Source organism: Motacilla alba, chromosome 4 (genome assembly GCF_015832195.1).
Source record: "Motacilla alba alba isolate MOTALB_02 chromosome 4, Motacilla_alba_V1.0_pri, whole genome shotgun sequence".
Classification (NCBI taxonomy): domain Eukaryota; kingdom Metazoa; phylum Chordata; class Aves; order Passeriformes; family Motacillidae; genus Motacilla; species Motacilla alba.
In genome coordinates, this window is record NC_052019.1 from 11,399,837 (window position 1) to 11,426,889 (window position 27,053).

Below are 27,053 nucleotides of genomic sequence, written 5' to 3' on the forward strand. Positions count from 1 at the left end.
GTAGCTGTGTTTTGGACTTGTGCTGAACACATGGTTGATAACATAGAGATGTTTTTGTTCTTGCTGAGCAGATCTTACACAGAGCCAAACTCTCTTCTACTTTTTCACCCTCCACTCTGGCAGGGAAGTTGGAGGTCAATGGGAGGCTGGGAGGAGACACAGCCAGGACAGGCAACCCAAACTGACAAATGGGATAATCCAGATCATGTGACACCATGCTCAGTATATAAAGTGAGGTGAAGGAGGAAGGGGTGGGATATTTGGAGTAGTGGCATTTGTCTTCACAAGTCCAGTTATCTTGGTAGGTCCTGCTGTCCTGGAGGTGGCTGAACACCTGCCTACACATGGGAATCAGGGTATTGATTTTTTTGTTTTCTTTGTGTGTGTGGCTCTTGCTTTCTTATCAAACTGTCTTTATCTTCAGCCCACCAGTTTTCTAGCTTCTACCCTTCCAGTTCTCCCCCAGTCCCACTGCTGGGTGAGTGAGCGAGGGCTGTGGAGGGGTGGTTGCCAGCTGAGGTGAAACCATGGCAGTCCTTTATGTTGCCAACTAAGGCTGTTGTGGTTTAGGAATGGCATTCTCCACTTCAGTACTCCTCTAAAACCATGTGCCACTCCCCTCCCCCTCCAACCGCAGATACACATTGAGGTAAGAACAATTTTCTGGAAATAGCAATGAGAAAAAAAATTAGAACATGAACAATAACAGCAAAAATATTAATAACAAAAGGTATAAGAAAATTAATTATTCACACAGAAAAACTCTCAATAATAGACAATATCAGATGGATCCTGCCACTATGTTTCTTGAACAGAAGGAATCCTTTCTCCCCAGAAGGGATTCCCTTTCCCTCCCACCTCAGCAATGATGAGAGGTGGTACAGAATAACCTCTGTGTCCTAGCCATGCCCCCTCCAGGATACTGCAAAACAAAACCTGTCCTGGCTGGAACCAGGACCCATGGGAGGGTAGTTCCATACAAGATCTGAAGTGCAGTTTAGAATGAGCACAAACTCTTCAGGAAGAGGGGCCAGCATACAGCCTGCTAGTGCTGTTCCATGTTGCTTTTCTCACCCACGTTTGATAGAATCAGCCTTGCGTGCTGCCACCACCCTGAAGAATGACGAGGCCTGTCTAAGACTGCATTTCATAACTAAATCCAGAAACACCTCACCTAAAGAGCAATCTTATGACTCAATTATTTTTTGCTTGGACAAATTTTCCACCTAGTCTATTTCTACAGAACAGGAAATCTACTATTTCCACAGAAAAAGCTGCAACCTTCTATTCTCACCAGAATATCTCCTTCATATTTAGGAAACCCAATCAGCATTCTCAAAGGTCCTGATTTCAGTGCAAGTTGTATGTCTTAATTTTATTTAAAATGTCTTCTGGAAACTACTGAACATCCTCTCTTCCAGTTTCTCACAGTACGTGTCAGGCATACACGGGAGGGGCCCAGGAATATATTGCAAGATCAAATATTATAGGTGGTTGGGTTTAGCTGTGTTAACAGCACAGCCATCCCAGCTGAATTTGCCTTGAAGATAAAGTACAAGCAGCACTGCTTAGTATGCTTCACAGTTGCCCCTAACAAGGTTTGAATGAAGGACAGAACAAATACAAACAAAATTATCTTACTTCCTATTGCACTTAAATTTTGACAGACTGGAAACTGTCCAAATTCTCCTACTAGTTTGTGGTTAAAATCGGAAAATCCAGTCTGCTACAAATGGAGAACAGTCCAATTAAACATATTTATTACTGAAAAATTGTCATCTCTGGAGCTGCCTTGAAGCATGATGCATCAACAAATTTGCCTGCTAAGGAAGCATCACATACCTAATGACTAAAGTTTGTGACATTAGCAAAGACCCTTCAAGAATGAAAAGTGATAAAAATTGCTGCAAGCTTTGCTTTCTAAACTTCTGATTGTTCCGGAATATGACACAAATAGAATCAATCTAAACTTACTCATTGTTCCAACATCTGTTAGGATCTCTTAAAAAGTCTGTCCTTGGGTACAATTTGTCACATCACAAAATGATGACATTTGCACCACGACATGCTGGCATTATACTATCCTATTGTCACTATTTGTGACAAACACGGCCCTACAACAACCTTTTGTTAACCTCTCTGATACCATGGACAAATATTTGACCATGTACTGCAAATAGAATCAATGACACCTTTGGGACCAAAGCAGAGCAAGTCTGTTCCCTTGTGTAAGCCAATGTCAGCCCATTTGCTCCTAATTCCATGGTACCGGGAATGCCACAAGTGCCACATGCTCTGATCCTGCAACACCTCACCTCTGAACAAGGACAGCCTGACATGCAAGGAGTTAGTTCATTGCAATAGTCAAGCTAAATGAAGCAGTAACAGAATTCTACAGTCAACATCTTTAAGTGGTAATAGGGAAGGATGAATCCAAATTAGCCTTCTAATTATTTTCTCTTTAACTTGACTATTTAAGCAATTACCTAAGTTACACAGTATAATGCCCTGAAAATTTTTAGTACTGAGCAGACTTGGTTTGCTGCACCATTGTTCCTTCAACAAAAAAAAAAAAAAAAAAAAAAAAGTGAACCAAGAAAACCTTTTTTCCCCCATGCAGATATAATAACGATGCCTACTTGTGTGTCATTCCTCAGAATTATTAGCTGTGATCCAGAAACTACAAAAAATTACAAATAGAATTTGTGCTGCTTTTGTTGTCAGGATGAGCCTCATGCTGTTAGCAAAGAGAGATGAGAGCCACCTAATGCTCTGGGGACTTAAATAGCTGTTAACTAACGGGGTGACAACATGGTTGCAGCATTAGCCCAAGGACCTGACCCAAAACAAACTGAAGCTGCTGTGGCCTTGCACAGCCTTTGGGCTCAGTGACACCATATGGAGAACCCCTGCTCTCACAGCTCAGGGAGTGCAGCAGAGAGCTCAGGACAATGAAACCCCACTACAGGGAACCTTCTGCTGCAGGGAAGTGATGAGGACTCAGGTCTCGTTTCTCTCTGCTGAATTGATTGCCTGAGCAAGGAGATTGATGCAGAAATCAATTCACTGATGCCAGCTGGTTTCCCTCTATCTGCACTGGTAGTAAGTTGATTGGGATATTAGTTTCCTTCAGCTGATGTGTCTTCCATATGTAACATGCTGACCCTAGTGATGCTGAACACACAGCAGCTAGAAAGATTAAATTAACCAATCCATAGAAAGGAAGGTAGGGGAGTAAGAGAGAGTGAGAAGACAAAGAAAGGCAAAAAACAACAACCCTCAGGTCATGCTAAGAGGCTTGTTTCTTCTAGATAAAAGCAATAATATAGAATTTTAGAGAAAATAAAGTGAAGAGGAAGAACAGTAAGAAAGAACTGTGTGAAATTCAACAATTAAAATATAATTCTTGGGTTATTACTTGTTTCTGTTTACTTTTGTCCATTTTGTAGGCTCTTGCACCTCTTTCTTCCCATTACTGTTAACATTCCATTACCTGTAAGACAAATTAAAGCCAAGGATCCTTCCATAATGGATGAAATTTAAGTCAATGAAATGGCGCTGCTTCATTCATAGCTGAGAAATACAATCACAGCCCAGGTTCTTAGAGAGTCTATAGACAGAACACTATAATTGAATGTTTTCACTGATGACCTTAAAAACAATTTTTAAAATTGAGATAGAGCACTAGTAATCTCTATTTTAAAATTATGAGCTATTTATAAATAATAATGAGCAAAATTTTCAAAATTCACCTTCAGCACTTCTTAAAATCTAAGAAACCTGATCATGCCTGTTTAATAAACTGTTTAAGCAACTTAAGAGAAAAGGATTGATTTCCATTTCAAAAGAATCACCAATTTTTACAGAACAAAAATCTAGCTTAACTGTGCCATGCAAACTTGGAGCAAACAAGCAGAATTTCTTGTATGTATCAAAACAATTTTATTATACAGCACACCAGAAGATCAGCTGTTTTAAAGTCAAATGCTGAGACATCAAAGGCATATTTTCACACATGGAAAGGGTGAGACACTTGAATACTCTCAGGTAAGCTTCCATAAATTAAAAATGAGACTCACTTGTTGATAAGAACATACGAGGTATTGGTTATTTACCAAAGGAATAATGGCTTGAATTTAAAATTAATCCTGGCTTAGATGATGTTGTCCATTTTCTGAACATTTATTCAACTTCAAATAACCAAGGAGAACATTTGGGATACTTTGTACTTTTCGCATATGACAGCACCATCATCCACATATCTAAAAAGATGCTTTAATAAATTTCATAGAAACAAAAAGACCTCTAAAACTGCTTTTGCCATGCATCTTTCTTTCCAGAGCCAGCATTCATTCAAGACAAATAACACTCTTTAAAGTACCTGAATTGGTGAGAAATTTACAATAAAAAACCACATTATTTGTAAATTGTGATGATAGATCCACTTGTTTAATTTTTCTGAATTTAAATACTATTTAAATCAATAAGAATCAATAAATGGTTTTACAATTCTAAAATGTAGAGACAAATCCACAAAATCTAAATTACTCAGTGAATATACCCCAAAATTTTAACTCATTTACCTTTATGGAAAGGATAATAGAAATCCAATACCAGCAAGTACATAAGCTCATCTTCCCTCTCATTTCATGTTTACAAACAAGGTGCTTCTTGCACCTGAGAAGCTTTTAAGCTTTTACAGTTACCCCTGAGCCACAAAGTGCTGCTGGCCAGAAAAGCTGTCTGGTAAGGATCACAAAATTTTCATCTGAGTCTGATGCTCTTCCCTAAATATCCACAGGTCTAGCCTAGTGCAGACATTCTCATGTTCTTCTTAGAAGTCATTCCCATAAGACAGTATCAATTTCTTGTTAGATAAAAGCATTCTAAATCTGTTCATCTTCTTTCAGTCCATGAACCTCAGTGACTACACAGCAAGTGCACTTCAGCAGAGAAATAAGCTATGCCAGAAACCAAGACCTTACATGTTTCTGCTTTTGACTCCCATGTTTTGAGGGCTCTGATAAAGTGTCAGCTTGGATATATGAGATTCAAAGTTGCCTCCTGTGACAGCTTCAAACTCATTTGCTGTCTCTGCTTTCCTCAGATTGTGTTTGTTTTCAAAAGAAGCTTCATTCATTTAAATTCCTGCAATAAGTAACAGCTTGTAAATATTTAATTTCATTTAAAGGAAAAATAATTCATTGCCTATCAGCTGCAAAAAATAATAATGAGGCATACTTGGCAAAGTTCCACCTCAGAATGACATCACCCAAGTATGAGAATGACATGCGCCAATATTTGAACTTAACCCAGACAATAAAATCCACAGCAATAGACATTTCAGAAGCTGTGTTTTGCTCACAGTACCTCTTTTATATATTAAATCTAACACTGAATAGATTATGATTATTTTTCAATTACACCTGGATGATCAACCAAGTCATTTCAAATTCTTATTAGATGGCATGTGCAGATCACAGAACTGGAATGGAATTGTGAGTATTTCATTTCTAGTTATGATTATTTAAACTCACCTGGAAGCTTAACACAGAAGCATGAATTTCATAGTATGTCCCCAAAACAAAACTAATCCTAGGTAAGTTTAAGGGATCTCTTCACAGCTTTCAGTTTGGGGCATTAGGTGAAATATACCACTCCTGGGCCAGTTTCAACTAAGATGATGTATTTTGGGGACAATTGTTTTTTAAACATCAGCTACAGCTATGCTCTAGAGCTACAGGTCCTGCCATGAACACAAGATTTCCTTAAGCAATGCCATGCAGCGTGTCCAATTCTACACACAACGTGACCAAGTGTGAACATCTGTTTTCATGGGAATGACAACTCCCAAACTGATGACGTGTCAGTATCATAACTAACCATGTCTTTCAAGATCTCTTTTTTTCAGATGGAATGGGGAAGGTGATGCTATTCAAGCCCTCAGAGGTGAGAAAGGTGATTTAATACTGAGAAGGAAAGGAAGGGAGAATAGCAAAGGAGACACACAAAGGAAGGAGGAAGGAGGAATGAGACATACAAAAAAAACCAGATGAGGAAGTAACAGAAACAATGGACAGCTGCAGAACTTGACTAAAGGGGAGCAAAGTTTCTGACTCACTGATGGTGACTGAGACAATCAGGTTCACTTAATACATACAAGTCTATTTAGTGGCTACAAAAAATAAAAAGCTTGCCTATTTTGTGCAAACCATCCACATACAACAGTGGATCAAAGACTATGAACTCTTTATATTATTCCCTGGCACAGAGTCTATGCCTAAATGTGAATTTCAGTGCTCTCATCTCAATGGGCTCAACTTCTGAGCTACCGACCCCTGTGAAACATCACACTGGGCTGAGTTCTGCTCCCTCAGAGAAGCCTTGATGTACTTCACAAAGCACAGCAATGCAATAACCAGACTTGCTGGCAGTTTCTGCAAACAAGATAAAAATTACATCCTTCTGTAGCTTTACATTCCCATCTTCAGCAACAGTCTCATCACAGTTAGGAGCATTAGAGCCAAGATGTAATCCCTCACAATAGATGGACGTTGATTCAAACAGGAAGCAGAGGCGCTTCATTTCATGCAGCTCCAGTGTTCATAAAGCATCTCCTGCCTCAGAAACACACACAAAAGCATCTGCACATTCCTGTGTGCTTGCAGACTGATCAAACTAAACCAAGTCCACCCACTGATGAAGAAACTTGTCTTTTATTTAATTGTTTTGTTGTAGCAGTTCATGCCAGTTTAAGAAGCGCCTTTCTGCAGTTAACTAAACTTTAAAAAAAATTAATATTGATAATTGACCAGCTAACAAGCCAGTTCTCACATGGATTATATATGGTTGTCTGATATCAGTCATCTCCCTACCTAGGGTTTTTAAATCAAGAAATGGAACAGAGGGCACAAGGTGCTTACATAATAAATTTTAAAAATTCTCTCTTAGAGTTTTCCGGTAGCAATGAGATCATTAAAAGGCTCAAAGCTTTCTAAATGAAGCCCACTTTATAAAAAAAATTAAAATCTGGTTTAAAGCAGTTGAAAGACGAGGAAGAAAGGAAGGAAGGAAAAGAAGATCTTGTTAGTAGCCCTCAGTGCTCTGCCCAGTAGCCCTTGAGAGATGCTGCAGGAAGATGAACATATGTATTTCATTATGAACTGAAAACGTGTTCACTGAGCTACATCCTCAGTTTTTAAGCAAAGGTGCCTGATTCAGCCTATATGCAGGGAATGTGTTCCTTCTGCTTCTTACTTCACAGAAGCTGACAGGAACCAACAATTTAATCAGTGAATCAGAAAGTGGGTTTCACAGAGCTACAGAAATGCTGTTCAGCTGACATGCAACACATTTTTTTGCTTCTCTTCTTTACAGTGGTTTTAGACATTGTTAAATAATAGTATCTGTGACCTGAGAGAAACGTAGTACATTTATAGTGGGCTGCTTGCTCAACAAACATGGACACTTTTGCTCTATCCACACATCCTCTTCCCTCTTGCATGTGGTCAGCAGCACCTTGGTGGATATCACATACAAGAGAGGAAAGAAGAAACTCTGGATTCTTTCATATTTGTTTTTCCTATCAGGCTGGGAAACTACAAAAAGAAGAGGATCAGATCTCAGCTGACTCCACCAGTATTGGCCTCCCTCACCCAGGGAGAAAGAAAAGCTCAGAACCACTAATAGTAACAGCTTCCCAATTTTCTACCCCAAGCACCAATACAGTTAAGGGCAACCAGAGAGTTCACTGTCAGTCCTCTGTAATCTGTCACTGGTGCTCAGGACACAGCTCTCAGCATAAATGTTTTGCATAGTTTCTGTTCAGCTTGTACTTCTCACTCAGGGCAAAGAACCTGTTTCAAGACTGCTCTCAAGGCAGCTGAGACCCTTCCACATACTAGCCATTTTGTGGTTGGGTAACAGGCAGGGAAACACAGGAAACCACTGATTAAAAGCCAAACAAATTAGCAAAATAAGAAATGGCCTTTTACATCAAAAGCTGCAACTTTGATGAAGTCCTACTGCCTATGAGGAGGCATCTGTGCTTTGGAGAAGAAAGCTTTTTCTATGTTCTAAGCTCATAAAATACAACAATACTGAAGACTCCAAAGCCCTATTCACAGCAATTAAATGAGTGCAGGTTACAAGAGTAAAATGAGAGAGGCCAGAAGGAATGAAGTTCACTTCACATATGTGCAGAGCCCTGTATGGCAGCCATATCTAATGGGAACCCTCACTACTCTCAACAGGGCCCCACAAAGTGCTCAGAAAGAGCACAGAGGGATCCCTCCCAAAAGCAGCTGGGAACTTACAGATAGAAGTCTACTGATTCCAACCTGCCATGGAGTAGGATACAGGGGTTTCTTTAGTTAAGAATCATCAAGATTAAATCCTGTAAGTACAAACACACAAATGCATAGCAGATCCTAATAATCTGATTTTGACTTCCTTTTCCACTGGGAAAATCACTGCAGGTTGAGGTGAGGTGGGCACAAGAGCATCAGTCTTTCCATGACATCCAACTGTTCCAGCAGTCCAATGTGCATCACCAGCCAGGTCTGTGGGAATCTCCAGGCATTGGCTGCAACAAATCTCCCCAGAACTCACCTCATGAGCTCTGTGCCAGGCTGATTGTTAGAGCACTGCATATGTGCATGACATCCATTTGGATCCCCATTCACTGGTGGTGGTAATTGAAGTAAAGATCTCTGCACCAAGAAAGAAATCCACTAATCCACCTGTTCCTGGCCCATGCTGCTTTTGTTTGGTTTATTTCTGGTTTCATATCTCATTCATGGAGCCCTTCAAAAGCCATGCATAAAATAGAGCTGCCCATACTAAAGGGGCTCACGAGTTCCCTCAGGGTTATACTCTTATCTCTACCTATGTTAACACTGGTGCCTCCTTAGGCTGAACACCCAAAACAATTGCTGGGAGCATAAAACAAGAGCAGAAGTGTATTCTATCCATAAATGGCAAGATTTAATGAGCGCTGCTGCAGATTTAGATTTGTTAGACTTCACAAACAGTTCCAATCCTCTGAAAAGACCAAGTTACAAGGTATCTTTCTGCTAGCAAACACAGGAAAAATACCTTATTGTACCCCTTGAGGATTTTATGGCAACCTACTACCACTGATAAAATTGTGTTTTCAATGAAGAAACAACAATTTCTTCAGAATCAGTCACATTTACCACTGTGAAACAGTGCTGAAAGCTCAAAGAGTGATTCCAACATACTCCTCTCAGCCTCCAGCTCCATTCCCTTGGGCACCTGTCTTGCAGTGACAATTGTTGGTGGAAGGAAGCATGGGAATGCATTAATCATAACCAGGCTCTTCTTCACCACCTGAGAAAAGCAACATTTTTCCACCATAGCTCAGTTAGGGAGGCCAAGCTGCACACTGGTAAAATTTACAGGTGGAACGGCTCGATTCTCAATCATCATCATCATCATCATCATCATCATCATCATCATCATCATCATCATTATTTATTGGTATTACACAACACCTAAATGTTACCAACTCAGAGCAGAACCCCAGTTCACATCTTGCTCATACACATGCAGGGGAAGATTGCTCTTTCCCTGGGCACTTTCACTCCAGGGACCAGACCAGAGACGGTTACTGTGATTAAAAAAAAAAAGTGTTTTCACAGAGTGTAGCTTGCCATCTGCTAAAACTTAACACACTGGCCAGTAAACATGGGCCTACTGCTCCACAGGAGCAAGGACACATCACAGGGGTTGGTGCTCTCAAATACAATGCTGCAACATTCATACAGCTTTACTGTGTCTCCAGTGACAAAGTTCATGAAGTGAATGGGGAAAAAATACATTAAATACATCTACTTCATCTAGTAGAACAAACTTTTAATAATATTACTGCACAGAAACCACAAAAAAAAAACCAGTTTTGATGACTTCCCTTAAAAAAAAAAAACAACAACTATTTACTCTTCTGTGATTTTCTTTTTAGGAAAACAGAGAATCATGACAATGATAGAAGGATGCCAGAAATTAACAATAATCTCTGTGTGCAAGCACATTTCTAAAAATGTGCCTGTCAGATACACAATAGGTACTATTATAACTAGGTACTGTCCTATCCAGATGGGGCAATTAAAGAGCTAGCAAAAGTGAGCTATGAAAGAAAACTTAAAAAGTAAAAAAAAAGTGTTATTCATAGAAATAATTATTAGTCTACAAGAGCAGAAAAAGTATGAACACTGAGAAAGAAACATAGTTGTTTGATTAAACTGCTAAACAAAGGCAGAAAAATCATATTAAATACAGGTTAAGTTTCATTGATACTGTTTTTAGTCACATAATCTTAAGACTGTTCAATGATCTTGAAGTGCCAGAATCTAGGCATTTAAATTAAACTGGACTACACATTAAAAGGAGCCCTGATCAAAACAAACATCAGAAGAAGCAGACAAGTTTGCATGACTTGCGGGAGTCTTTTCTTCTCTAATTCCTGGGCTGTACTGTCAAAGGAACAAAGAAATCACAGATGTGATTTTCTATAGTCCTGCCTCTTTTAGGTGTTATGGTGATAACCATTATTTTAATATCAAAATGCAAAGCTGATTTTTAGGCAAAAGCCATCCTAAGAGATGGAGAAGTACTATTATTCTTACCTTGCAGATAGGAAACTGCAAAATCACCTGTGTAAGGCAAAGGGTATTTCAGAAGATACTGGTAAAGTAACTGGCAAAAGTTCTTTGGCACTACTATTCAGCTTTAATTTAATCCAACAGTTGTTGGAACCTCACGCTCTGTCTCTGGCCAGGCCTTAAATTTCCCCCAGGCACCAACTGCACCTCAGTTCTTGCTTAGAGCTCACAGAAGTGGTGACAGGGCTGCACAGAGCATCACCAGCTTTGCCAAGGACTCTCAGTCCTGCAAGGCAGCAGCACCTCAGCATCTCTCCTCTTTCCACGACAGCCTCACGCAGGGCTGATGACACCCAGTAGGATTCATAAGCCCAGCACTTCTCTACTCATCACACTAAAGTCAGCAAGTCCAGCAGATGTACCCAGCTTTCTCAAGCATGTCTGTTAACATTGTCAGGGATCAATCCAGAGACCATCCCCATCTCCTTCCTACTGCAGAAGTCCAAGCTTAGACTTAATGGCTGAATCATAGAAACACAGAATTTTTGTTGGGAAGGGACCATAAAGTTCATCTAGTTCCACCCCCCTGCCATAGGCAGGAAACCTTCCCCTAGACCAGGGGAAAAGCCCCATCCAGCCAGGCCTTGGACAGCGCCAGCAATGGAACACCCACAGCTTCTCCAGGCACCTTTTTTCAGTGTCTCACCACCCTTCCAGTGGAAAATTTTCTCCTTCATAAAGAAGTAAAGCACAACAAAGGATCCCACACATTATTTCTTTAGAAGTGGTTTTGTCATTGGTGATTTGTTAGTTTTAAATTATTATTACAGGGACAGGGGGTTGGAGATGGGAATGTTTGGTAAGGAATGTGAGACTGAGAATAAAAATTCTGAAGATGTTGCAGATTATCAAGTTTCATTCTGAGCTACAGAAAGAAGTCATATACTGCAGAATAGTTTCAGCCTATACTTTCTGCTTTTGCATAAATGAAGTTGAGTTTTCAGAACAACAGAAGGATCCCACTTGATTGCACTGCCGATTCTCTCTCCTTTATGCGAACAACCTTTGGTCTTAACTGACACAACCATAAAATATTATATTTGGACAGGCAAAGGACTTGGCATAAAAGCTTCTGTAATCTGGGCAGCTTCATGTTTTAAATTCATAAGGTGGTCCATACCTTACAGAGCTTCCCATTTTAGCAGAACAATTACTGTTTTTATGAAAAGCTCATAATTTCCCCTTTCCATTCTTTAATAAAGGATCTTCTACTCTATTGAATTTTAATAAAGTCAAAAGGGATGTCCTCAATTCTTTCTCCAAAGATGTATATCGGTAGATTTCTAAGACCTTGGGAAGAATGCACTGTGTTCCCACAGGGATACGTGAACTGCTATCCTAAACACATCCCTTATGTTTGCTTTGTTTATCATGCACGTGTAATACATCAGCAGTATCAGAGGGAGGATTTCAATCTGGTCTCTCTCTAGAGTGTACATTGCCAAATTTCCCTCTTAGATTTAAACCGAGCTTGTCCCAGTCTCAGCACAGATTATTGCTACAATAGCTTGTTCCTAAGCAAGCCAGGTAACGCCAGTCAAACCAGCAAACCAGGTAAAACCAGGTACGGCTGCAGGTTCATGGAGGAGGACTTTGAAGCATGTTTGAAATACACATTTACTAATTACAGTTTTTATCAATTTTAAGTGCCTACTTAGGGGATGAGAAGAGGTGCTATCTCCCTTTCCTTTAGCAGCTGTAATTTGCTGAAATGTGGATAGAGCTCAGCAGGCAGTAATATGACTTACAGCCAGATGTAAGGCTGGTAGAGAGGGAAAACAGAGGCTGGTAGAAGCAAATAGAAGAAGTAAGCCAGAAACTTTATACCAATAAAAAAGAAAAAGGAAAAAGAAATTTTAAACTCCTGAGTTACTTCAATCAGATTAAATCATTCTGCTTTCCATGTGGGATTCTGCTGTTCCATTCAAATATGATGATTTGGTTTGGTTTCTGTTTGTTTTTATAATCACACTATCATCTCGAGGAATTTTAAGAAAATCCTCCCTATGGGAAATCTACTTTTCACTTTGCAATATATCTGCCATTTATCAAAGGTCTGAGCTGTCAGGATTTTTGACCTCATGCTCCCTTTAGTTTCATAAAATGTAGTCTGACTGCTCTGCAGAAACACCACCCGAACCTTACCACAAATGGACTTTAGCCCATGTTTGCACAGATAACTACATTCACCATTACAGGTGCTACTACAGTAATGTTGAACTCAATGTTTTTTATAGTTTTCCTCACAACTGATTGCAACTGAACAAAACAGAAAACAAATTAAATAAAACATCTGCCAGAAGAATGCATGTAGTGATCACTAGCCTCTACAAATCATAATGGTGAAACTGTATCAAAAGGAGTAAGTTTCTAAATTAAACAAAGTATCTGTATATCAAAGATAAGCAAGTCTGTATCAGCTAAAGTTTTCATGCGTAGCAATATCTGTAGACATGCAATAAATCTTTCTTTTTGGTAAGTCACTGTTTTTTAGGACTCAAAATTATGTGCATATTTATATTTATTTTCCATAACAAACACGTTTATGGGGGATCATGACATCAAGTTACTGGACAAATAAGCGCCTGCATGGACTTAATATTTTGACAACAAACAAAAAAATGAAATACTGGCACCATGAAATGGCAGACTTGGAAGTAGCTGGCCAAAGTCCTGCTCACACTACTTGAGCAGTCTGCACACAGCATGAAGAGCAGCCCCTGAATCAAAATCAATTGTGAATACGAGTCTCATTCTCCCCCTATTTCTGCTTTTGCTTTGATTTTTTTTTTTTTAAATTGGCTAGCATGAATGCAGAACAGGAATTCTTTAGGAGGGTCATAAAGAATATAGTTTTGCAAACAAAGTTGCTTATCTAGCACCAAAAAAAAAGCTCCTGGGATGACCAAGGTCTCTTCAAAGAAGAAGTACGATTTTTAAAAGCTGTCATGAATTGACTATTTTTCCCCCAAATCAGAAAGGCTTGCATATTTTTAGTAAATCTGGGCACAGATTTACTAAAATGCATATTTTATGCACATGCATATTTAGCTTAACACATGCATATTTAGCTTAACACACCAAGGACTGTTCTTTTAGCATGCTACCTGTATATATTCCAATTCTCAGTGTTATTTATCTGTTACATGGGTGGCAATTACTTGCCCTTCCCACAGTAAATGGTGTGTTGCACCACCCACCTGCCATGTCTTCAGTTTATGATATTTTAAGACTGGCAGGAAAATTAGTTCCACTTGCATGAGCCTTTGTTTGAACGTAAGACCACACAACAGCTTTCTGTGGGCAGAGGGGACGGAGAGCAGAAGTACTAATTGCAGGAATTCACTAACCAGATACATTCTTGCTGCGACAAGGACAGGCTTTGCAAGAGCTACATCACCAGTGATGGTTTTGACTATACACCCCACTGCAAGGAAAGGCTGGGGACATGCTTCTTGTTCATAAGATTTGTAAATAATTATTAGACTAGAAAATAAAGTAACAAGGACACAAAGCTGGAAGCAATATGCCTATGTCCCAGCACAGCTCTCTCTTGACAAAGCAAGGAATTGTACCCTGATCCTCCCAGTGATTCAAGCCCACTTTACAATCCATGCAACCACATCCTCTACTTTGCCATCAAAGCCACCATTTCTCTAACTCACCAGACTAACAGCATTACAAGAGGATAATAAGTAAACATCAGACTTCTACAGTACAGAAAAGAGGGAAGAGAGAGGATCAATTTATTATATAGCCTCACTAGCTTCTCTCAAGACATCTCATGCAACCAAAAATCTAATGCTCCTAGTACTGCGGCATAGGATGATTTACACAACACAAATTATTTTTTTAAAACTCCATGTGCACATCAATCTAACCTCTGCCCCTCTCATATTTATGTATTTGCCCTTGATCCACACACAAGTACTCCATGGCAGCACTTTCAAAGAACTGTTCATGCAGGTGAACATCCCTGAGGGATGCAGCTGCCCCCTCTGCTTTTATAGTTATTTATCTCTTCATCATGGAGCTCAAAGGAATAATCCTATTGCATATTTCCTCTTAATTTATTTTACTAGGTGAGGTGTTTTAAGAGGATGTGTGGTCATCTGGAGCTCATCACTGTCAAATTTTCAGCCACGGCTGTAAAAGGTAAAGAAACTAGTTTAGCTCCTTGGTTTACAAAGTGCTGAGTACCTCCAATGAGGTGCCAAATGTGTGTGGTGACACTTTCAGGTTGCTGAGTGCCTCCTGAGGTTCGCAGGGCCTGATCCAAAACCCCACTGCAGGAATGACAGCCCTCCCCTTGGCTGCAATGCGCCTGGGACAGAATAGAGCTTCGAGACTCGAGCCTGTGCTTCCAAGACCAGGAGAACCTTGCCACAGATTTAAAAACACAGAATAAGGTGGCAGGTTTGAGAAGCACTGGATCATAGCGTTCCTACCTCCAAATAACCCAGAGTAATATAAACAAATACATACATATCTACTTAAAGAAATAGACTTTCAAGACTACTTTAACTATGTTTGGGATCGGGTGCTTATTTTCAATTGTTTGAATACAACATACAGACATGCAGCAAAATTCCCTCCAATCCTCTGGAGGCCATCCTGTTTCCTTTGAGCTTAATGTATTTCTTCCACTCCTTAAAAAAAAATAATAATAAAGAAAATAATATTCTATGAACTGTCTTTACAAATAATTTTTCTCTGGAAGCCTTTGTTAAAATCAAGCCTTCTTCTGGAAGCATGCAATAAAACAAAGCTAGCTAACAAGAAAAGAAGCTGAAAAAAATGCTGACAGTCATACTGTAAAGCATCCAGTGCAAAGACTGGCTGCTTTCATTTGGGTTAAGGCAGCAAAGTCTTTCATTAACAAGTCACTTGTTCAAATACTGTCTTGCTTGACAGTAATCAGCTGATGGCAGGCAGAATAAGCATCATACTTTGTAGGGAACTTTGCAAAAGTATTTTTTATTGAATGTATAAATAATGTACAGAACGTCTGCAGGCATTCATGATAAGGGTGTCCTTCTGCAATACTGAATTAGTAGATAGCAACTAAGCAAACAAAAAAAGAGCTAAGTTGCAGTGAAGACTGTAACCACTTTCATTTCTTCTGACAGTTGCCATTTATCTTTGCTTTTGAAGAGACTATATGGTAGTATTCTAGTAAGGGAGCTCTAGCATACTGTGAAAAAATAATAACATTTTAGCAATACAAGCCCTCACTGCAGCATCTGTTATTAAATCTTTGCAGAGAGGCGAGGCGAGACCGCTAGTCATAACTGTGGATTAGCAAGGTTCTACTATATTCATTTTAGAGTGCAGAATGCTTTGCATGAAAGCTGTTACTTGCCTTCTATGTCAAAAAATGAACTTATGCCAACTTTTTAATAGTGAATTCTTCAAGGAGGCTGTCCTAACAGCCTGCAAGCACTGTCCGCAAAAAACGGCAGCCGTCTAATAGCAGAGAAATGGAGGAAGGACAGAATCAGAACAGCTGATGCTGCTGATTTGCAACACTTTCTTTTCACAGAAAATGACCATCATCTTACACTTCCTTCCTGAGCAAATCAAAAACTGCCTTTGAAAGTGTCAAGCTTTATGATGCTGACTTCAACCTGACACCCGATTATACAAGAGCATTAACATAAGCGCTCAGCATGCTCCAGGGAATCACTGCATCCTCATCAGTGGAGCCTTAGCAGCTCCACATCCTGGCTGACTCCCTAGCAAAACAGGCAAAAACCCAGGACTTCAGGTCCTACAGAAAGGATGAGAATTCACATACTTATGGGAAGTATAACAGACACACTCTGAACTGAGCCAAGTTTAAGTAAACTTTATACTAAATTCACAAAGTTCAAACAGAGTCAGAGCTTAGCTGAATGTAGTTAAAACGCTCGGGAGTTTTCCAGAAACACTAAAATCCTCCAGGAGAAAGTTCATCTTAAGCTTTCATAACGATATTTTCCTGACAATGAAGTTACACAGACAGCGCAAGATGCTATGTAATATTTACCCATGACGCCCACTGTTATGATATGATGTTTCAGTGAAGAATAAATTAGAAGCAGCAAATCCCTGAAACCACCCGTGCAAATACACAACCGTTAATGGATTAATACATAAAGAAGGGAAGACTAGCTGAAACTGAAAATTAGTTTAAAAAATATTAGTGGCACCCACCGTAAGAGTTGCTGTCTAAAGCAGATAAACAATAAAGGCAAGACACATTGCTTTAACTGTGAAAAGTTGTGAACACTGATGCTCTAATGCAGTATCACTGGTCCCAGCGCAAGGTTTTTATGCACCGATGTGGCTGTGAAAGCTCGAAGGGCTGCTGCTATTCCGGACCTTGGCGGGACGTCCCTACGCACCTGCGGCGCCCGGCGGGGCCGTCCCGCTCTCTCACTGCTGCTCACATCACCTCAAGCCCAGAGCTACGTTTTATTTCATTTTCCGTTTGTTTCGGGTTTTCCTTTCCCCGGCGCTTGAGGAGGCAGAGCGCGGCGCGGGGGAGATTACATGGGGATGACTGAATCGCGGTGAATCGATTAAGCCTCGACAATTTAATCTGGGACTTCATGCGGAGCTGGAGGAGATAATCCCCGCACCGCAGTTCGTCCGTGCCTCTCCTTTACCCGGATACCCTGGCACAGACCCGGAGGCACGCCGACCGCACACGGACACCGCCTCGCCGGTCCGGAGCTAAGCCGCCCTCGCCCTCCTCCTCCTCCTCCTCGCAGCGCGGCGCACACCGCGCACGCGGCGCGTCTGCAAGATGCGCGCTCGCAAACTTTCCAAACTTCTGGGGAAGTGGCGAGGGGCACGCGGGGTGGACCCGACCACGGCGGCGCTTCGCCTCCCGGCGGCACCACACCGCCCGCAGCACCCCGAGCGCTGCCCGCGGGGACTCCCCCGCCCCGGGCCGGCCAGCGGGAGGCGGGAGCAGCGCGCTCCGGCCGCACCGAGGCCGGCGGAGCGCAGGTTGCTCCCCGCAAGTTGGAAGAGCAAAGCAACGGCAAGGGCAGGGACCCCAAACCCCGCCCGCACTGCCCCTCGTACTCACGCTGCTGTTCTCGCCCGTCCAGTGCACCATCGCCTGGTTGTGAGACGCGTCCCCTTTCAACACGAAGGAGGTGCTGATGAGGGAGACCTGCTCCCGGCCGGCCGCCAAGGATGCTCTCCTGGAGCGGCTGCTCCCCGCCGCCGCCCCGCCGCCGCGCCGCGGCTCTGGCGGGCTGCGCGCCCCGCGGGTCAGGGCTACGGGGCGCGGGCGGCCGCAGGGCTCCGCGCAGCGCGGCGCGGCGGCGGCGCCCAGCAGCGGCGGCAGCAGAAGCAGCAGCAGCAGCAGCGGCGGCGGCAGCCGGGCAGCCCCGCGCGGAGCGGCAGCGGCGGACACGCGTGGCCCGCCGTGCGCCATGGTGGCTCTCCGGCGTGGTAGTGACAGGCGGGGAGGTGGCGGGGAGGGAGGGAGACACCGCGGCGGAGGGCGGGGGCGGGGGAGGGCTGTAACCGGAGCGGGGCTCAGCGGCAGCGCCGTGCGCGGGGCTGCGCGCCCAGCCGGGGCGGCGCCGCCATCTGCTGGTCCGCGCCGAAACGCCGGGCGGGCTCCGGCACTCACGGACACGGGCACTCGCGCCCCGCGGGAGCCGCGGCGGGGACGGGTCTCTCGGCGGCGGCGGAGCCCCGCCGCTTGTGAACTTTCACGCAAAGCTCCAGGGAGAGGCTTTCCGAGAGCGCCCCAGCAAGATTCACGCAGACGCTCGGCGCGGGTGCGCTGCAGCCCGAGGGGCGCGGGGAGCGAGCACCCGCCGCTGCCTCTCTGGATACGAGGGATGGATGGCCTTGGTTTGGCCGTCCGTCCCAGGAGGCTGCAGTGAAACGGGCAGAAGAGGTCTGTGGTCAGAAGCTGAGAGCCGAGGAGCAAATGAAGTCGGTGCAAAAATACGATTCCTGTCATTAAGACAAGCGCTTCCATGGGGTAAAGGATCCGGTCCATTCTTCTGCCCCTCGGCTCCCAGGAGGCACCAGGCTCGTCACCTGCCATGTCCAGACCCAATTGCTAATCCGTTGCTGCCCACTGTGGGGACATGTGCCTTGTAATTTGGGATTGATGGCAGCCCCAAGAAATGCTCTCCTGGCATGGGCACAACCAGGAGGGACCATGACTGGACCTGTGCAGGGTGGCATCACTCAACTGACAGGTGAAGTGGTGGAAGAAGATTCAGCCACCACAGTTCGGGTGCTTTTCCTACTTCACTGCAGTGTGCTGTGTAACTGTGAATAAATTGGGACTCATGAAGCAGTTTGCCTCACATGGGGTGAAGAGGGCACAAGTTAGAAACCCAGAATAACTGAGGTTGGCAGGGACCTCTGGAAGAGTCCTGGTGCAACCTGCGGCTCAGTCGAGGGCAAACTCTGAAGCTCAATCTAACTTCACGGTAAGATAAGGATACTCAGGCCTAAATGTAAAACACAAGTTTGAAAGACCAATTGGCAAAAGTAATGACTCCAGGTATAGGCACCCAACAAAGGAGATCTGGACTGGTTAAACCCAAGGTGAGTAAAGTTAATAAACCAGCTTTAGCTGTAATCTGCCTTTACCCTAATGGCCTAGAAAATTAGGATTACAAAGGCTTTTCTAGGAAGATTAATAGAAAAAATAGTATCCACTGGTTTAACTGTACCATTTACAGGCCTGTGATGACTACCACAGTGACCTAAAGTGACCTGGTTATACCAAATTCTTGTAAAAACTACTTTCAGCAAGCTATATGACTATGTATTAGCTGCACACCTTCAGTGCTAGGAGACCCATGGTAACCTGCCCTGTTATTACTGTAATAGCTCGAACCAGAAGGCAGTTTCAAATTCAGGATGACTGTCCATTTCCAAAGAAATGCAGAATAAAAGTTAAAACAGTTTTTTTTTTTTTAAATCACATGTGCTTTTTCTGCATCTCGCAGTAAAATCCTTTTTCAGAGTTCCAAGCACAGCCCCACAATCTCAAAACAACCTCTGTGCAGCCTTCCCCCTTGTTCCTCCAGCACAGTGTCTGAACCAAAAGAAGATATTGCTCCTTATCTAGGAGTCTCCAGATGGCAGTTATGGAGACTCTGTTCCAAACACCTTGTCAACAGGAGCCCAGGCAGTGACAGAAACTCAGGTAGGCAGCACCACATGACCCAGGTCACCAGTAGCTGCCTCTGGGACTCCTGAACGGCCATGGATTAAATTCATTTCTGAAATATATCTTGTGTAAAGAGAAAGTTAATTTTTAGTCTCAGGTCTTGATTCTGGAGACAATATCAAAATCTCAGAAGGCCTAGGAGAAGCTCTAGGGAGCTAAGGAAGGTGAAACAGGAGAGCGTGAAACAAGACTGACTTTGCATTCATTTTGTTTTCTCACACTATCTTACCCCTCTGAAACACTACCCTTGTAAAGCAAAAACTACCTGGGTTTATTGAGCAGAAAGTTAATTTTCCAGACAAAACCCTCTTGACTCTTGTAAACTGGTCTCAGCGACAGCTGTGGTCCAACACTTGTTTGAATCACTGCTGTTTGGGCATGTTCTTTAGGGACACAGAAGTTGGGCAGTGATTCAACAGTTCACAGAAGACACACAAGCAGAAAGTGATTTCTGTTGAGATAACAGTTCCATTCTGAGTGAGTGACCTTCCATCTTTTGCACCTCTGCACAAAGAGGAGCAAGAGAAAAAATGCAATGCAGAATTATTAAGAAAACATTGACCAACCACAACCGTATCAACCGACATGAAGGGGTCATTTCCCCATTATTAGGAACACAATAATTTTTATTCTTACATCATGGCCTGTCTCCTGTGTAACTGTGGATATTACCCACAGTTTGTAGAATAACCTAAAAGTATTCAGAAGAGATGGAAGGGCTCAAGTCCCTACATGTTAAAACTGGCAAGCAAAACCTGATACTTCATCTGAATAAATGTGGCTGGACTTTGTCGTGCTCATCCATTTTGCATTCACCACTGTGTTTGTCAGGTTGGGCTCCCAAGAGCAGCAGCAAAGAGGTGGTAAAATCCACATTCCTAAAAGTCAAGCTCTCTATATCTGTCAGTTACTGACATTTCCCATACTGAGACTTAAAAAGGAAAAGAAAACCAAGCAGTTGTTTCAGAACTAATGAAGCCTGGTTTCCTCCAGCCTTGCACCTTATGGTCAACTGCAAGGTCTGCTCGAGTCTTTCCCCACTGTCAGAATATCTTTTCCATGATTTTCACTGTCAGAATATCTTTTCCATGATTTTCCATGATTTTCCAGGAATCTAGCAAACCCACTAATAAAGTTCTCCTTGTCTGCCCAATCACAAAACTTGCCATTTATTTTTGTGATCACCCCCAGTTTGCCAGTTTAGCTGAAATTGTCTTAAAGGCTCAAAAGACTCTGACCAAGGTGGATGGACAAATCCACAGCCCAATGAATCACTCACTGACAAGGACTAATCAAGCCTTTTATTCTTAGGCAAGTTAATTAAATATTTTACCTAAAGAATGCTAAAGCTGAGAGAAATGGATGTAATTCTGATGTATGAATTGTGAGACTTGAATACATGGGGATGAATCACTCAACCTACAACTATACTTGTCACTAATTGAATCCCTTAGTATCAGGCTTTTAAGAGGTCAAGGATTTAATGGAACCAAAAGTAACATTTCCATTTTCCTTTCTTTAGAGATTCTCATAACCAAGACAGATGTGTGGGCAACACAATGAAAATCTTTGCACCATCTCTTGTGTCTGCCACTTAGTGAAAAACTTTTGCCTGGCTTCTTCAATGGCTGTTGAAGCTGGGTTTATGTCAACCAGATTAATACATACTTTCTGAATACTACAATCTAATAATACTTCATATTTAATATATCAGTAATTCACAATAATAAAATGTATCTCTAGACAAGGGATGCTGTAGAAACAATACCTATATGGCATTATTTCACTGTGGTGCACACTTAATGACAGTAGAGTTTCAAAATACGAGTATGGAGCAGATGGGATGAAAATGATAAGATTTACAAAACTGGAAAAGAAGCTTCATTATATAACTCCCATTAATGCATTCAAAGTCCTGTAGCTAAGTCACCTAAGAGATTAAATTATGTCTTTATTTTGTCCAAAGTCAGGTGACTGCGTCAGAGGTCAGAACCCAATTGTCTTAGGTAGGTACTGTACAAAAAGAGAAACAAAGCTTGATCCAGCTTCCATCCACAATGTTTGGTTATGCAAAGGACAATCAAAACAACACACTTCTAGTCCAAAGCATGACTAGAATATTTAATTACTTCTTATTCTGTTGTGACTATTCTAGGTGAAATGCAAACACAAGAGAAGTGCTACTGAATTTTATGGGTTTGTTAGCATCAAGGTTGCTAATAAAGGAAGGAAGGAGCTGACAGAGTAGCAAATATAATTTGGTCTAGAAAGCCCAAGCAAGCTAAGCAATGTAAGAGATCAACTCTGATAAGTGAGGAGCTCTCCCAGTTTCAAATCTTTTTTAACTGGAACTTCTTAAGAGTTGCCAAAAGGATGGTTTAGATTTAGTTTAAGGATTCCTAAAACAAAGAGGCTTCCCTAAGTGTCTGTAATCTTTTATGTCTCTTATGAACTCTGGCTCAGCAAATACACAGGAGCAGACAAAAAGATAAATTACTGAGTATCACAAACTCTAAGCTCCTCTAGTCCCAAATTCGAAATGGCTCAAAAATCCAAGGCAAGTTTCTTCCTGCTAATGGCAGAATTATTAGTGCTATACTAATAACATTTACTTACATTTTTACTGACTGTCAGATTAGATTAAAAGGCTTCAATTAACCCACTTTATTTTTACCACATCAATTTCTGATCAAATACTGGAAATATTACAGAAAGCTTCAAATTCTGCTCAGGCAGAAACCAAGATGCAATGTTAATACTCCTTTTGCTTGCAAATAAAAATATTGATAACAATTTGTTACATGTTTCACCCTCACAGCTGCCTTAGCTTGATAAATCAAGATGACTGCAGATGCACAATATGGTGGAAAATCACAGAAGAATTACCCACTTAAGCATGCTCCTCGGATATTGTTCTCCTCTTTTAAAGGTTGATTTAAATTTATGTATCAAGGTGCACTTAGGATACATTATTCTATTCATTAGGTAGAAAACAATTTCCAGTTACATTGTGTTTATGTTGATCACATCACTAAAAGCACCGGGACCTGCAGGATTTTTGACAAAATGCTCATGCATGAAAGCAACTTAATCTCACACGTTTATCAAAATGCCCAACTCCAAAACACCTTGTGACTCACTGTGACCATATCATTAGATAACAACTTAATAAACAACAAAGCTTTACTTCCTTGTTACTCAATTAACAAAACCCAAATGCTTTCTTCTTTGTTAAATGAAAATTATTATACATAAGGCCATACCCTTATGCCAATAAAAGCAGAGCTTTTATTTAGCTATGCCTCTGAGGTTCCAAAATAATTTTTATTTGTATACTGCAACTACCAAAAAAAAATCTTTCTATAGTCAACAAATCTAGATGTCTTAACACTTTTCTCAGTAGTTGCTCCATTTGACAGAATAAAAAACAAAGCAGGTGTCAGGTTGTTTTATTCTCATTAATTCATTGATACATTGCTGTCAGCAGCCAGTCCAGATGCCCACAGAAGAAAGCCTAATTAATAGGTAGCACTCCTTGTCACAAAGAAAAAAATCCTATACTTCTGTGGGAAGTTGTGAAGTAAAAAAAAAGTAACTGCCTTTGTTCTATGAAGAACTGACTAAGCTACAAAGTACATGTTCAATTATCCTGTTCAAATTTGAACAATATAAAAGAGTGGATTTCAGTATAGTGTATTATCTCTGATTATTACAGAGAGCTCTCTCCAGGTATGGGTATACTAGCTGACATGCACTTACAAGAAAAAATCTGGAAGAGCTGTAAGTGATTTAAGGAAAAACTAAATAGCTTCCAATTTTACCAGTATCAAGTTAGCAAACAACTTGTACACAGAAAAAACTGACCCAACAACCCCTTGGCCAGCAGCCTGTAAACAGGCAATCACTTATTCAATGAAAGTAATTGAGCAGCTCAGAACTTTTACTAGTGAGTAGGTAAATATACATTATAATTTTGTTTAGTTCTAGCTCATAAAATAAAAGAGAAAACAAGTTGTACAATCACTGTCACTGAGAAAACAGGCTGACAATTATTACAAGCTGTCTTGATCTCCTTCGGTTTTATCTTCCATCAATCAAAAGAAAAAAAAACCCAGCTAACCTGTACACATTTGTTATGCCACAAAGCCTGAAACAGTGGCTTAGTCTGAAACAGAAAATAAAAGGTGAAGTGTAATGTTGTGGTGGCTATTGTAAGATTATCTGTCTTCAACCTTCATAATTTCTCATCAACAATTAATGAGCAGAGTTCTGGAAATATGGGAGTTGCCTACACCTTAAGAGGTCACAAGAGAACAAAAGGTTTTTTGTTTATGTGGCCAGCTAGACTGTGGGAACTTGGTTTTCCCAGAATAGCTTTCACTCATGTGTTTTCTGCCCTAAAATTTCATGGAGCTTATCTGGCAAAATATGGAAAGTTGAGAAACATTTGGGTATTTAGGTAATCACAATGTGATGTGAAGGATGCAGTCCTCAGGTTTAGATTCATCGTCATCTTTGTACATTAAGCTCCTTTTATTTCAAATATAATGTTAATGTCCTACCAACCACTTAAATTCTGATCTAATCTTAGCAGTACTTTTATCAGTGTCATTTTATTAAGTAGTTTTTTTAATACAGTTGCATTTCTGAGAAAATGGTGTGAGAAAAATAAATATTAAGCTCACCTAAAACCAAACCATTCTATATCAGTCTAAATATTTTGCAAGTATCCAGAGCTCCAGCTGTAAGATCTGGAGACCACATAAAGGCAAGCATTTTTCTAGGAGATGTTCCCATCTGGTAGATGTTTAGTGGGAAGTCAGTATGACATGTTTACAGCTACCTCAGTCCCCTTGAACTCTTCATGGAAAGTGTTTAGCAAGGAATGCAGACGTGAGTGGGCTCCAATTTATGGTTAATAGGTTTTGACCATAGAGCAAATCCTTTCTACTGCAAGCATGCAAGCTTAAGTGGGTGTGGGACTGAGACCTAACTGTGTGGTCTTGCATGCCTATTCCAAGGGATGGGGAAGGCTTTTACTCTGAGTTTTCCAGGGAGTGTGCTAAATTTTGTCTCATGGCTGCAGATACAGCACTGGCTGGTTCAAAGCCAAACCAAGAAAAATGAGAGGCTTTTCTGCAGAAGACACATTCAGCTAAAACATCATAGAAAACCACACTATTTTTAAGCTGTGAAATAGATTTACTTAAAGTAACAACCTTCAGGAGTGTCTTCTTTAAATAATTAACAGAACTGTACATGAATTTTGTTTAGGTGGTACCTTTTTTTTCTGAGCTGGCTTATTCTTTTTCACGTCCTTTTTTTTTTTCTCCTTGTTTGCTTGCTATAAAAATTTGCATGGTCTCAGTGAATAGATAGAGATAAGTCTTTCCCCAAAAAAGGAAGTTACTGAAATAACGTAGCACTGTGAAAAATGTGTCAGATGCCAGGGAACCTGACTGCCACACATTTTGGAGAAGATCATTTAAAAAAAAAAAAAAAGCTGTATGAGTAATAGTGAAAATTAAAGTAATAGAAACATAATAGACAACTGGTGCCAATTCCTCTCCTACAAACCATTGTTTTTGAAAAGCAAAACAGCTGGAGGCAGATGTTTTATGTAAGTAATAGGCTGGAGAGCTTTGGAATCACGAGCTGGAGAAACACAAAGCACTTCACACTTTCCAAGGCACCCCTTATCAATTCCATTTCTCCGCTTAAGCATTCATTTCCTTTAAGTCACTCTTGCTCTGCATTTGAACCAGTTAAACAAAACCCTGCCATATTGTTAACATCTTAAAAATCTTATTTTATGCACCAAGCCACGTTACTTATATCAAGACACTATACTACTTTTCCCAAAGAAAAGGTACCTTTTGTCATTGTCCAATGAATACAGGATGACCCAACTACCCTGAGAAAAACCAAACTGGTGCACAAATATCATACTGTTTTGAACATTGGTACCTCATATAAACACAAAGGATGAAAAGGTATTTATCTATTTTTTTGTTCTCTATGTGATATTTTCTCTCCAGTCCCAAACATTTGTGGCCTACTGTAAAGTTTCCTTTCACCCAGAATCATGAAAGAGTCTGAATGTCTAAAAATGCAGGTAGACGTTTTCGATGCTCTTGGTTCCTAATTTCTAGGAAGATCAATGGGAACTATGAGCCCATATGCATTAGAAAATGAATTTGCATTTAGAAATTTGGTATTAGTGGTTGTTTCAGTTTTCTTCAGAACTATCAAGAACGGGAAGTCTGGCAAACATCTGTGTTTGTTCCGTATGCCCGGTACATCCTTCACTTGGAACCTGGCAATAAGCACCGTGTGAGAGGTAAGGAAGAGCAGCAGATGTGTGTCCATAGGAAACAATTCACTTGCCCAGAGGGGCTGTGGACTCTCCATCCCTGCAAGTGTTCAAGACTAGCCTAAAAGGGGCTCTGAGTAACCTGGTGGAAGGCTCCCTGCCCATCACAGGGGTTGGAACTGGAGGATCTTTAAGGTCCCTTCCAACCCAAACCATTCTGTGATTCCAATACATAAAGCTTATACAACAGCTTATAGAGTTACAATATTTTTCATAGTGCTCCAGCTGAAAGATCGGGAGATGACATAAAAGTCTCAGCACTGGCTTTAGCAAGTGTGACAGTTCTCATGTCTTCAAAGAAAGACTGAAAACACAGAATAAATTCATCCTCTACACTCAGGATACTGGAAAACAAAGAAAGAGGGATCAAGAACTTCATTTTAATTTTACATTATTTAAGACATTCTCATGATTTTTCAACATTTTAGTTTTTCTTTCACAATGCTGTGGCAGAAGGGTCTAGCATGATGTTCTCACCATCTTCTGCCTGACTAAACTTGCAAAAGCGTTTGGTGGCTATCACATTACTGGACTTGAGATGATTGCTTCTGCTTTTGAAATGATACTTAGAATCACAGAATCATAGAATGCTTTGGGTTGGAAGGGATCTTAAAGATCATCTAGTTTTGACTAGATGCCATGGATAGGGAACCTTCCACAAGATCAGATTGCTCAAAGCACCATCCAGCCTGGCCTTGGGAAGTAATTTTTATGAAAAAGAAACTTAAACTAGAATTATTTTTTTCCATCTTTGGTAGATAATTCTGTATCCCTGAACTATAGAAGACAGAACACA

The 27,053-nt window shown here is 41.1% G+C and overlaps 1 protein-coding gene across 9 annotated transcripts in view; it reads right to left on the minus strand.

Moving 5' to 3' along the window:
- SORCS2 (sortilin related VPS10 domain containing receptor 2) overlaps window positions 1-19,182 on the minus strand; it is a 538,926-nt gene extending 519,744 nt beyond the window's left edge. For 4 of the 9 annotated variants that reach the window (XM_038134557.1, XM_038134555.1, XM_038134556.1 and 1 more), the window contains exon 1: window positions 17,761-19,181. In XM_038134557.1, coding sequence (XP_037990485.1) covers window positions 17,761-18,741 — 981 coding nt within the window. In that variant the 5' untranslated portion in view covers window positions 18,742-19,181. Of the gene's footprint in view, window positions 1-17,760 lie in introns of all 9 variants that reach the window. The other 5 variants (XM_038134561.1, XM_038134560.1, XM_038134563.1 and 2 more) reach the window with 4 other exon arrangements.
- Window positions 19,183-27,053: the final 7,871 nt, after the last annotated feature.